Raw genomic sequence first — 12,184 nt, forward strand, 5'->3', positions numbered from 1 at the left:
GACTTGTGTGCGCTTGTATGTTCATCCAAAATGTATCAGTGGATTCAAGATGGGACATCTCAGAGCTGGATTTTATTCGTTTTTGTTCCATTTGACAAAAGTCGGGTCACACGGGATAAATGCTAATTCCACTTTTCATGGAGTGAATGCATGTGTGTCTTTGTGCGTGTGGGTTTCTCTCTGCTGCAGCTACATGAGCTGATGGGGCAGTTATCATCGCTGACCGAGCAGATCCATCCTCCCTCAACACATTTCAGCCGCCTCCTGGAAATGTGCTCTCACTCTGCTCCGAGAGAAGTAGTGAAATGTCAGAAGCTATCGCAGCTTCGACCGCCCGGTTATTCCGAGTCACAAATGGCGTCTGTTATGACGGCGCCAACCGTTCCAGTGTTTCCACGGCTCTGGCAACATGTTCAGGCTCGCAACAGATACATTCATATTGATTTTCTTTGACAAGACCCAATTGATTGGAAGTGCTTCCCTGCGAGTCCTTCCAGCAGGGCAAAACATCTGCATTCAGGCGTTCATGTTGGTCGGGAAGTCAGCGGGAATGTCCATGGATATGCATAGGGCCAGATTTTTTCAGAGAGGTGCTTAATTGGAAGAATTCGGCATGAATATGGAGAGGACCTTTCTCAGTTCAGCGGCTAGTTTGGTGCCAATCACTCTCAAAGGTCAAAGAGATCATTTCAGGCATCCCTATTTATTTTTTTATTTTATTTTCTTAACTCCATCCTTTCCCACTGAGTTTTTCCAAGCCGTCTTTTTTCCGACAAAATTGGTCAATCCTCTTGGAAGGTCTGTAGCCTTGAAATATGCGGTGAACTCGTTTGTTTCTCGTGTGCTGTCGCAGTCGGCTAGCTAGCTGCTTTGGACTTGTGCATGTGGCCGTCCACGCTTCGAAAGCCAGCGTTGTTTCCAGACGGTGGAACTTTTTTTTTTTTTTTTTTTACAAAAAGCTTGCAAAGAGGCAATTGTGCAAGAGTTCCTAACAATCCTTAAGAGCGAAGTTCCCAGAGAGGAGGAAAAAAAAACCCCACTCTCCCCGGATCGCTTGCAGTTCTCTCTCAATTCGCTCAGTTTCGGCCGACATTCCAGGAGTCTTTCCCAGAGTACATTAATTAGTCTCAGTGGATGATGATCATAAAGTAAGCCAGCCCCCTGGATGACCTCAATCAGTCTTCACGGCACATCAGTGCAACACGCTTCCTTCTTCAAGTCTTGCAGAAATCCAATCTAACACCCTATTCAAACAAACGCTCCGCTGCTATCAAACTAGAGGGGTTTATAAATGGATCCAATTGGCAGATGTGACAGAGGTCAGCTGTCATTTTATTATTTGTGCAGAGGAGTGGATAATAAACCCTTTGGTGAATAGTAAAGGCGCTGGCGAACTTGAAGGAGTGAAAACAAGCTTTCTTGCTGAGTCTGTTGGAACTGAAGAGTTCTGTTCAAATTAGGGAAGTCTCTAAGAGGAGGGGATCTGTGATGGTTCTGGCACAAAGTTAGCGCTTTGGGAGGCTTTCGTGGAAATTTTGCTGGAAAAAAAACCACAGAAAAACAAAAAGGGACCAGCAGCATCCTCTCCATAACAAAGGTAGGACGGAGCATTTCTATCGTCCACAAAACAGGGGAAGTTGATAGGTGATGTTGTGTTACGGTGGATTTCTAGACCAAACGGTTGGTCGTAGATTTGTGTCAGTCATCCCTGTGTGGCCACTCCCCCTTTGCTTCATAATGATCAAATCCAGTGTTTTTTTTTGTTCGTTATGTTTTTTTTTATACCCCATCTCCCCCAAGTCCTTCTTTTCCAAGCCTCTCTGTGTTATTTTCCTGCAGTTCGCTCCATCCCGGCTCTTCCACTCTCTTCCACTCCCGCTGACCTCTCTTTCAGATTCCTCAGATGTGCCTCTTCATGTGCAGCGCCAAGTGATCCGACCGCGAGAAACACCTGCAAGGGGAGCAGAGAGGAAGGAGAGAACGGCTCGTTAGGTCTTTAACAGTGCAAGGGGAAGAAGTTTGTTTTGTCGATTGGGCTAAATGTTGCTGTTAGCTAGTGAGTGCCGAGCCGCTAATGCACACACAATTAGTATATGTGTAACTAATTCATAATCAGCATTTTCAGTGCCACTCCTAATGACTTCAGCTGCGCCATGAATAACGAGAGCGCCTGCAGATGAATCTGTTTGAAACAGTGTGGGAGGGAGGGGAGCAGCATGAGAAACATGTGCTGCAAAGCGCTGGCTAAATTAGATGAATCGAAGCCTCTCATCCAAAATCGCGCTTGTGGAACTGTTGGGGCGTTGCTCCACGATGAAAAATCCAACTGCTCAGAGCTCTTTAAAAAATGTTCATTAAATATGAGTATTTCAACCTGATTGCCACAAACTGACATAATAAGTGCTTTCAGATGGTGTTTGCTTGTACACACAGATGCCGCTATAATGAGACATATTTCTTTCTGAAATCAACTATTTCCTTTGCAAAGTAATACAAAAGCTGCATTCCCAAAGGAAGTGCTTTCCAAAACAAGTGTTTCTCTCTTTGAGATAATTGGGAGTTGCATGTTTTGGTGATTAGCGTGACAACTTCCTTTAGGCTTTAAATTTAACAATGTTTATCGCAGGAAAAGACCACAAACGCTACTAAATTGCTCTTGTAACACCTCTTTTATATGTATGTTGTAAATTAAGGACTTTGAAGAACATTTGCAGCGTGTAAATTCTGTTTGTTGTGCCAAAAAGAGTTTCTTAGACCTCACAGGAGCCCATCTTTATAATGCATTACATTGCAAGAAGGTACACATCATCTGCAAAAAGCGGAGATGAAATCATCTCCCCACCAAACAGGACCTCCTCCTCCCTTAGGCTGTACCAAAAAAAGATCTGTCTATAAATGTTATGGAGAGGGTACTTGCAGTGTACTAGGTTATAATTTATGACAAAAAAGGCCTTTTTGTTCTTGAGGATTCATTTGTGTGTCTGAAGTCTGTGCCAAGTCAAAAACTAACACCCTATCAAAAACGTAAGAAACAAAACCCGGTAAGTCACCTTAGTCTGAAGATGAGTCTTAGGTAATGAGTCGCCCAGATCTACAAGGCACCGTGACATCACAGACCCAGATGAGATAAGAATTGTTGAGTAACTGAGTCCAAACCCTAAACTGCTGCTATGAATAAAACATTTATGATATGGCTGGTTTTTGTACTCTCAAACTGCATTTTCACTACCCTTGAAATGGGATTTGCAATAGAAAATATGCAAAAACTCCCATTTATCACAAAAACGTTTCCATGAGGTGTTTTTTGTGATGATAAAAAATTGATTAAGTTGCAAAACTGCAATGGAAGCTCGTTTTTTGCCTCTAAACAGTCATATTTGCTTTTCTGTAGGAACCTGTTCCCTTTAACAAGAGGAGATACCTCACGTAATTTATCAAAAGTTGCGTGAGTCCTACTGAAGTTATTTTGTGTAACAGTGGGCAATGACTTCCCAGAAACCCCTTCCCTTGTGACAATTAATTACATCTTCGGGTAAAAATAACGACTGGTTGGTTGCAGAAATAGAAACCTGTTAAATTCAACAGTCTGGCCTTGTCTCATGCAACAGACTACATGTTATTCAAAGACCCACAATCTCAAGTTTGTGACTTGAAACACTGACTTCAGACGTGAAACGGTGTCATGGATTTGTCTTTGCAAATGTTTTTGCAAAGCCTCCTCATACGAGTTTCATCATTGTTGATACAGTATGTGACTTGGTGCTATTAGGTGAAAGTTGGACGTATCTTTGGTTACTTTTTTGTAAGTCATCAAAAGTTCCCTTAAAAGAAGTTGAAACCAATATTTTCACATGAAAAGACCTCTTATGTTGCTTTAATATTTGTGATGGAGGCAGAGCTTCTTTGCAATTTCTGCCAACTTTTGAAAAAAAAAAGGTAATCATAGGATGAAACAGCATGGAATTTGAACCCAAGAAAAAAGGCGTCTACATGTCTCCACCTGTTGCTCGGTCTCTCCTGCGAGCGACGGGGCAGCTGTCTGAGGTGCCAGTGTGAGTCAGTGTTTGGCCAAGAGGCGGAGACGTCCCATGTAAATGTGACATGTGGGGTACTGCTCATCTGTCTTACTGTCACCTGCATCTGTGTGTGTGTCCGTGTGTGTGTGTGCGTTTCAACATGAGAACACACACGTGAATGAACGGCTTCGGAGGCATTCAGCTGTGTTCGCGTGCCAGGTTTGGTGCATGTGCGCGCTCATCAAGACAGATGGTAAAGTATGAGTCACGACCCGGGGGCACGGCACCAGCTGGCACACTGTGGCTCTACCCCCCACCCCCCCCTCGATCTTCAATCTTCCACCCCGACTTCTCTGTCTCCCCTGTTTTCCCCACGGTCTTCCTTCATCTCAGCAGGGTGCACGCGTTCGCTTGTGTGTCGCGGCCAGAGGGGGCCGGGCCCTTTGTGGCACATGACAGAGGTGGGAGCGATTTGGGGTTGTGTCTGCAGGGGGTGGGTCTGGGAGATACTGTATTTACAGTCTGGCCAGCTGAGACCTGATGAAGCTGACACTGCCAGGCCGGCTGTTCCCTCACACACACACACACACACACGCCCCCCAAGACGTCCACTCTCATGGACATTAAGGCAAAGTACCCAGGGTCATCTGGGGTTCCTTTTTGTCCTTTCACAATAAACCTATGCATGATTCAAGAGGTCACATATTCAATCAACCACTGTATTGTGACCGATTTTCACACTGTCACTGTTCTTCAAAACGTGCATGCAGATCTTTGTTCGTGCCTCACAGTAAAAAAAATGGATGACATCTTTGTCAATTTCCAGGTTCATGAATAAATAAAACACTGCTGCGTTTCATTTCATTAAGAAGCATGCAACTTAATAAAACAGAAGGTTAGAACCCTGCAAAAGAAATGTGTAGGGGACAAAAAATACCGTATGTATAAAAAATATTGGAAACTGTTTGAATATGAGAATAAACTCATATTAAGGTGACTGTACAAAAAACAAACTGCAGTCTGCAGTGGCAGAAAAGTGTAATCTAGTAGTAGAGGACATGTGAAAGCAGTATGGCAGCAGTAGGAGTAACAGGGGGCTCCAGGTGGAAGTGGGACCACATCAAGGACCAGCCTGAGCTGTCTCTCGTTCGCCATGCTGACTGACAGGTTGACAGATTAGCTGAAACAGGCGTCTCCATGGACTATGATGTTTGCAGATGACACCGTGACCTTTGGTGAGAGCACGGAGCAGATGGATGAAAAGGAGATAAGTGCTAGAGAAAAGAGGGATAAGGTTTATCGGTAGGCAGGTGTCATGGTGAGGATGCAAAGGGTGGAGGTTAAGAAGCTTTAGGAGTGGATAAACTATGACAGAGCCGAGACTGAGATGTTCTGGACATGCAGAGAGCAGGGATGCTGCAGATGCTGTCAGGCAGGAAAAATACAAAAAATTAACCTTAAAAATAACTTGTTTTTTATATATATGTAACCATGTACATTGTTGTATGCAACATTTAATTTACCCTTTTAAGAGGGGGAAAAATAAACATTTGAAAGCAAAATATTCCAACTTTATGGGCAACGGTGTAAAAGTGAAAAGAGATCTGTAATGTAACTTCTTAAAATCTTAAAATCTTCTTAATTCTGCTTTTCTCTTATAGGTTAGGTTAGTGGTTAGTTACCATCGTGCACTCTCTTCTGCATCTAAAAAAAATAAAATCTAACTCATCTGAACTCAAACTAAAGCACAAATGTGGCTCGTTTGGAACTACAGAGCAGGATTGTGTTGGCTTAGTATTGCTGAGACAATACGGTCAGATGCCAGAAAGAAGAATAAAAATACGATTGATAGGTTTGAGCTGATGTTTTTGCACTGCAAAAACTCAAAATCTTAACAAGAATATTTGTCTTATTTCTAGTTAAAATGTCTCATTTTATGTAAAAAAAATCTCATTACACTCAAAACAAGACTCACCACTGGAAAAAATAACAATTTTCACCTGTTTCAAGTAGATTTTCACTTAAAATAAGTAGAAAAATCGGCCAGTGGAACAAGATTTTTTTGCTTGTAATGAGAAGATAAATCTTGTCCCACTGGCAGATTTTTCTACTAATTTCAAGTGAAAATTTACCTGAAACAGGTGAAAATTGTCAAATAGCAAGTTATTTTTTCTGGTAATGACTCTTGTTTTAAGTGTAATGAGATTTTTTGACAAAAAAATTGACATTTTAACTAGAAATAAGACAAATATTCCTAGTAAGATTTTGAGTTTTTGCAGTGTGCCAGCCAATGCTGGCTGTCAGCTGTTATAATGTTTCATTTTGCTTTATAGTTCAACAAAAATCGGGGTGACGAATCATGAAGTGTCACAGGGGAATTAGATCAGCACCCCCGTACGACCGACTATCATCAAAGAGGGTTTTCAAAAGGGGGAATAGTATGATAATCTGAGTAGAATTATCCAAATTCCACATCTTTGTCTCCTCTAAACATCACGTTATCCTGCGTTGACTAGACCCCTGAGATGGTTAGCAGAAAGCTGTAATTTCCAAAGAGGCACAACAACCTGCATAACACAGGTCCACTGAAGACGACCCCCCTCCTCCTACACTGATGTGATCTGGTCGGGCCCAGGTCGGCAAAATGGACCCATTACTCCTGTCATTAGTGCAGCTGCGATTTGCCACTTTAACCGTGTCCTGTTGGGACTCAGCTAGTTTTATGTAATTTGCTTACAGCTGGACTCGGCGGTCATGAAATGACCTTGACTGTACCAGGAGCCGGGGCCTCAACTTAAGTCTGGTAAGGAGAAAAAACGCTCTACATTAGTCTGTCCTGGAGTCGGTGCTTTGGATTTGATGCTGCAGGTTGACTCGTACTTGTCTGTGTTTTCTGTTGATTTTGCATCCTTTTTTAAATAAAATAAAAGACTTTCTGTTTAACCACTCCAAACCAGTTTTAGCACTCAGAGAGATGGCTAATGTTATACAGAGGACTTCATAAATGGCTCCGTGACTCTAAGGTGTTTTGGTTCACCAGTCATCAAAAAAAAAAAATTCTAGTCTGGATTTCTCTTCATGGATGACTTGAATGCGTTCCACTTGTGAATAATCGTCCTCACTGCAGAACAGTAAACTCTGAATTGTTTGAAAATACAAGCCTTCCAGACAGATCTGCAGCAACGATTGCTTCTCTCAAACCAATGCTTATATCCTTTCCTTCTGGCACTGTTTTCACAGATCAGCAAGCTGCCAAAACATCTGCTTTTGTGGAGGTCTGAACACCTGCTGATGAACAATTGATCAAGAGCTGAGCCTATTTTCTATTCAAGCAGAAGGGGGGTACTTAGTATTGATTATTGATTTTTCTTTTTAAATCAATAATGGCTTGGCGTAAACTTGTATGTCTGAGGTCGTATTTATATATCCCCCAGTAAAACCAGACAATTCTTCTGTTTTTACACTAAAAACATTATTAAAAGAAGGGGTACCAGCTTTTTGCGCAGGACTTTATTTGTAGTTTCATTAACGGCTGAATTCACAACCCCAAAACTTGAGTTTTACGTCTGTGCGGTTGTGTGTGTCAGTACTCGCGGTTCCGCACCTCTGCTCTCGTCTGAAAGCTGCACATCAAGGCCGTGCATTATCCTGCGAGAAGATTCGCTATTAAAATGCAGCACCCGGTCTAATTTGAGCATAGAGAGCGCCCCTTTGGATCCTCGCTGAAAGTCTAAGCAAGTCGGAGCGCACATTAGTAATCCTGCCAACGTACTTTCAAACTGGGTCAGTACCAAACACGTTTCGAGTCTGTTACCGGCATCTTGTAGTGCTTTTTTTTTTCTTCTTTTTAAACTGCACCAAAATGTACAAAAACAGCGTACTTCAAATGCTGCGCCTGGAAAACGGAAGAAAAGCGTATCAGACAGAGGGAGAAGGAGGGAGAGTTGTGTTTTGACAGACCTGTCACAGTGGTTGCACTTAAAAGGCTTGGCGCCGGTGTGTTTGCGGTAGTGCCTCGTCAGCTCGTCGCTCCTGGCGAATCGCCACTCGCAGCCCTCCCATGAGCACTTGTATGGCTTCTCACCTGGGGCATAAAAAAGGAAAAGAAGTTGAATCGCTTACACACAGATCACACGCTGATTTTGTGCACCGGCGTGAACTGTGACCTCAAACACCATGTGGTATTCTGCAGATTCCAGTTCCACCTGCACACTGTGATTCATCTCAGCTTCATTCCTCTCGTAAAGACCCCCGTGCTTTTGCTTTGCGTCACTCTTTCCCTTTTTTTTTTCTTTTTACGGGACTAAACAGAGAGCAATGTTTAACGGGAATGGAGAAGTTCCCCCTGGTCTGCGATCTTGCTGAACATGCAGAAGAGAGGGTGGAGGGCTGAGAGTGAAGTGGAGCGAGAGAAGAGGAGGGGGAAGGAGGAGGGGGATTAGAGACGAGGTGGATGAGAGACTGAGAGGAGGAGGTGAGATGAGACCAAGGAGAGAAGGAAAGTGGAGTAGGGGATGGGTTAGGGAAGTGTTGCTCAAGTGGATTAGGGCAGAGGAGGCTGCAGATATGCCGGCAGGGAAAGGTGGTGGTGGTGGTGGGGGGGGGTGATTATTAGGCCGGTCTCATAATGGCAAGGAAGCCACAGTCTGCCAGCTGCGTCCAGCTCCAAAGACATCACCTGACATCACTCACATCCCATCTGGACCGGTGCTCACGTCGGATACAGGCCGCTTGAACGGCCTTGACACAAACGCTGCTTTAAATCAGTAAGAGCGATTATCAAAAAGAACCCAATCAATGGGTCAACGGCTTCCAGGATAAAGAAAAGTGGTTTAGCACCTACAGGACTGTGTCAGAAAATTAGAATATTGTGATAAAGTTCTTTAATTTATGTAATGCAATTAAAAAAACAAAAATGTCATACATTCTGGATTCATTACAAATCAACTGAAATATTGCAAGCCTTTTATTATTTTAATATTGCTGATTATGGCTTACAGTTTAAGATAAAGATTCCCAGAATATTCACATTTTTTGAGATAGGATATTTGAGTTTTCTTAAACTGTAAGCCATGATCATCAATATTAAAATAATAAAAAGGCTTGCAATATTTCAGTTGATTTGTAATGAATCCAGAATGTATGACATTTTTGCATTACAGAAAATAAAGGACTTTATCACAATATTCTAATTTTCTGAGACAGTCCTGTATTTGTAGGAAGACCTGCAGAAACTCACACATCCTGGGGATGAGAGAGATCCAGTTTCATGAAAAAGTTGAGCAAAGCTGGAAATCAGGTGAGAGAGATGACAGAAATCTATCAAGGAACGTAGTAAGGCGAGAAACAGAGAAGCAGAGGGTTCTGACGCTGATGAGGTGAGGAATACAAAGTGATAAAACAGTAGCCTCCCCTGAGTCTAACACTGACAAATATTGCCTGATAACACTTTATTTTGACCGTCACCGTTGAGTTCTTTTGATTTAGATCCAGAGATTAGACTCATCCCTGTCCATCATGGAGATGCATCTTCACATACACCTCATTTCCCAGAAAGGCAGGTTTGGGCCATCCGGCTCTGGCCAATGAAATTCCCAGGAGGCAGAGATGCCTGAGAGTGTTGCCTAGCAATGGCAGCAAAGGGGAGGGGCTTCTCTGTGAATGTGTGTGTGTGTGGATGGGGAGGGGAGGATGGGAGGACGGGAGGAGGAGAGGAGGAGAGGGGGGTTGTTGAAAGACGAGGAGGCAGTAGTCAGTGCAGCTGGCTGGATCTGGCAACAGCATGCCGCCACGCCACCGGCCAATTACCGAGCACGCTGGCAGGGGAACGGAGCGCGGAGGCAGTTGCCTAGTGACGGTAACTGTAGAGCCGTACAGGGCAAGAGGCGGGGGGTTGGCAGGAGGGGGGCGGGCGAGGGAACGGGCTGCAGCTCCGATGGTGGTGGTGGTAGTGGTGGTGGTGCAGGAGGAGGAGGAGGAGGAGGAAGGCACTAAGAGACCAGAGCCTGCAGCAGTACATAACCACTCAGCTACCAACTCCTCCAACGATACACTGCCCACGTCGCCTAGCAACAGACCCCCCCTCCAGCCTCCGCTCTCTCTCCCTCAAGATTCTCACATAGAAACAGGCACAGAGTTGAACAGGTACATGCTTTGCCTTCGGGAAGTCAAAAACAAACAACAAAAAAGTGGGCAATCTTAAGCACCGGAGGAGTGGAAGGTCTGGAGCGGAAACTTTAACATACTGACTGACAGTTTCAAATGCCAATCAGTGAACTAATCCAGTGGATTATCCTGAACTCTGAAGATTAATCTGATTATGTTATGTTACTTTTGGATTACTTAGCCTGTAAAACATATAATATAGATTATAAAGCTAAGTGGATTATGTGGACTGTGGACAGAGGGGGGGTGAGAGTGGCTTAATAAGAGCACCATTAACTGCCATAGTGCCACCATCCATTCAGTTCAGAAAAAAAACATATGTGCAACGAAAACGCCCCACCCCGCCTCCACTTCCAAAACATAATTCTCATCTGTAATCTGATAACTGGGTGTTTCCTGAGTCGCTGTAATCCCATTATGTGGAATCTGTTACTTCCGAATGCTCTCACACGCACGCACGGGGCTCGTGCACACACGCTCTCTCCAGCCTCTCAGGTGCCAGCGTTGGAAGTTAATTACATTCCCTCCATTAGCCGGAGCTGGAGCAGGGCATCCGGGTCTCTGAGGTCATTACGGAGGCTCTCGGAGAGCGCTTTATGGGCGCCCGCCTGCAGCTACCAGTGTAGGCTTTTGGAGATGAGCGAGAGGAAAGAGAAGCACGCTAAGAGCTAAAGATGAGAGAGAATTATGACAGAGGAAGGCATGAAAGCGAAAGGGGATGTGAGATGAACACGTATGCAAAGTTTTTAGATTTTGTAGGAGACGATCCGTGGCAAATATTATTTAAATGCACAAGAAAATGGAGGAAAAAGAAAGAGCAAAGTGATGATAAAATACGAGCTGGATAAATAGGAAGACAGAGTATTGTTGAAGTACCAATTTAAGAGGGATGGAGATGGGAGCAAAGGAGAGGACAAAAACGAACGACGGAACGACCGAGGGCAGAATAACCCAAGAGTCCTCGTGTTTTACCCTTCCCCAAAATCTAATTGTACCATTCCTTATCTCCCATAAGCCTATTCACAAAAAGCTCTACAGGGCACTGTCATTTTAACTCAGCCCGTCTAATTCCAGATTAAATCGTAGCCTTTTCTCCGTCTGTAATTTATGGAAATAACAACTAAGAAAAAAGAGGATTTGAGTAATGACATCTTTAAACTTGTCAGGATAATGGCTGGGTGAATGAGGGAGCCCGTGGCACCGCTGTCTCTTTCTGAAGAGGGTCCCTCCACTGTACCTCCCCCATTCTTGTCTTCATCTACTCTTTGTTTCACTCCACGTCGCACACTCGCCTTTTATGCTGCCTTTTGTGTTTCCTTCTGTCATCTTGTGTCAACTAGTTCCCCCTTCATCATTCTGCGCTGCTGGTTTGAATAACACGACAGATGTTCCTTTTCCACGCTGTTAAGATGAAGCACCTAAAAGTGATGCTGATGAGGGGGAGGGTCTCCTAGAGGAACCTTGTTCTTTATATAGAACATATACCACAATCATTAGATCATTATTATGGAAACGCTTCATTATTTTCCTGGGTAGAGGAAAAGGAATGTCACATTAGCTGAAATATGACATGGCGGGGACCTTACTCAGTTTCTAGAATCAAATAATAATTAAGTCATCTATCAAGTAAAATAGACTGAAATAAAACAGCTGCTCTGATAGGAAGATTTGAAAAATGAATAAAATGGTTAATAACTAATCCCTGAAACAATAAAACATAGCAGGACCTCCTTCCAGGAGTATTACACCTAAGCTCTCGACTTACTGAAGTTAAAAATGTGATGCTGTATTTAGGGTTTAAATACAAGAAGCCGGGAAAGAAAACACAAAAGCACAAATTTTGGACCTTGACAACTTAAGTGCAGCAGACAGTTTGTCATCCAGCAGAGGGCGGCCTAAAAACTCAGCTCAACCCCTTGTACTTTCCTTTGGATGGTCCCAAATGTTACTACATGTTGCAACGATGCTCCACCAGTCATCATTGTTCTTCAACCCCGGTCTGT

At 43.6% G+C, this 12,184-nt stretch overlaps 1 protein-coding gene across 1 annotated transcript in view; it reads right to left on the reverse strand.

Moving 5' to 3' along the window:
• Positions 1–1,812: 1,812 nt before the first annotated feature.
• klf7a (Kruppel like factor 7a) overlaps positions 1,813–12,184 on the reverse strand; it is a 46,943-nt gene continuing 36,571 nt past the window's right edge. The window contains exons 3-4 of the mRNA XM_061715623.1: positions 7,977–8,100; positions 1,813–1,951 (exon numbers count right to left, since the gene is read on the reverse strand). Of these exons, the coding sequence (XP_061571607.1) occupies positions 1,900–1,951; positions 7,977–8,100 (176 nt within the window). The 3' untranslated portion in view covers positions 1,813–1,899. The remainder of the gene's footprint in view (positions 1,952–7,976; positions 8,101–12,184) is intronic.

This window comes from Cololabis saira, chromosome 24, assembly GCF_033807715.1.
Source record: "Cololabis saira isolate AMF1-May2022 chromosome 24, fColSai1.1, whole genome shotgun sequence".
Taxonomy (NCBI): domain Eukaryota; kingdom Metazoa; phylum Chordata; class Actinopteri; order Beloniformes; family Belonidae; genus Cololabis; species Cololabis saira.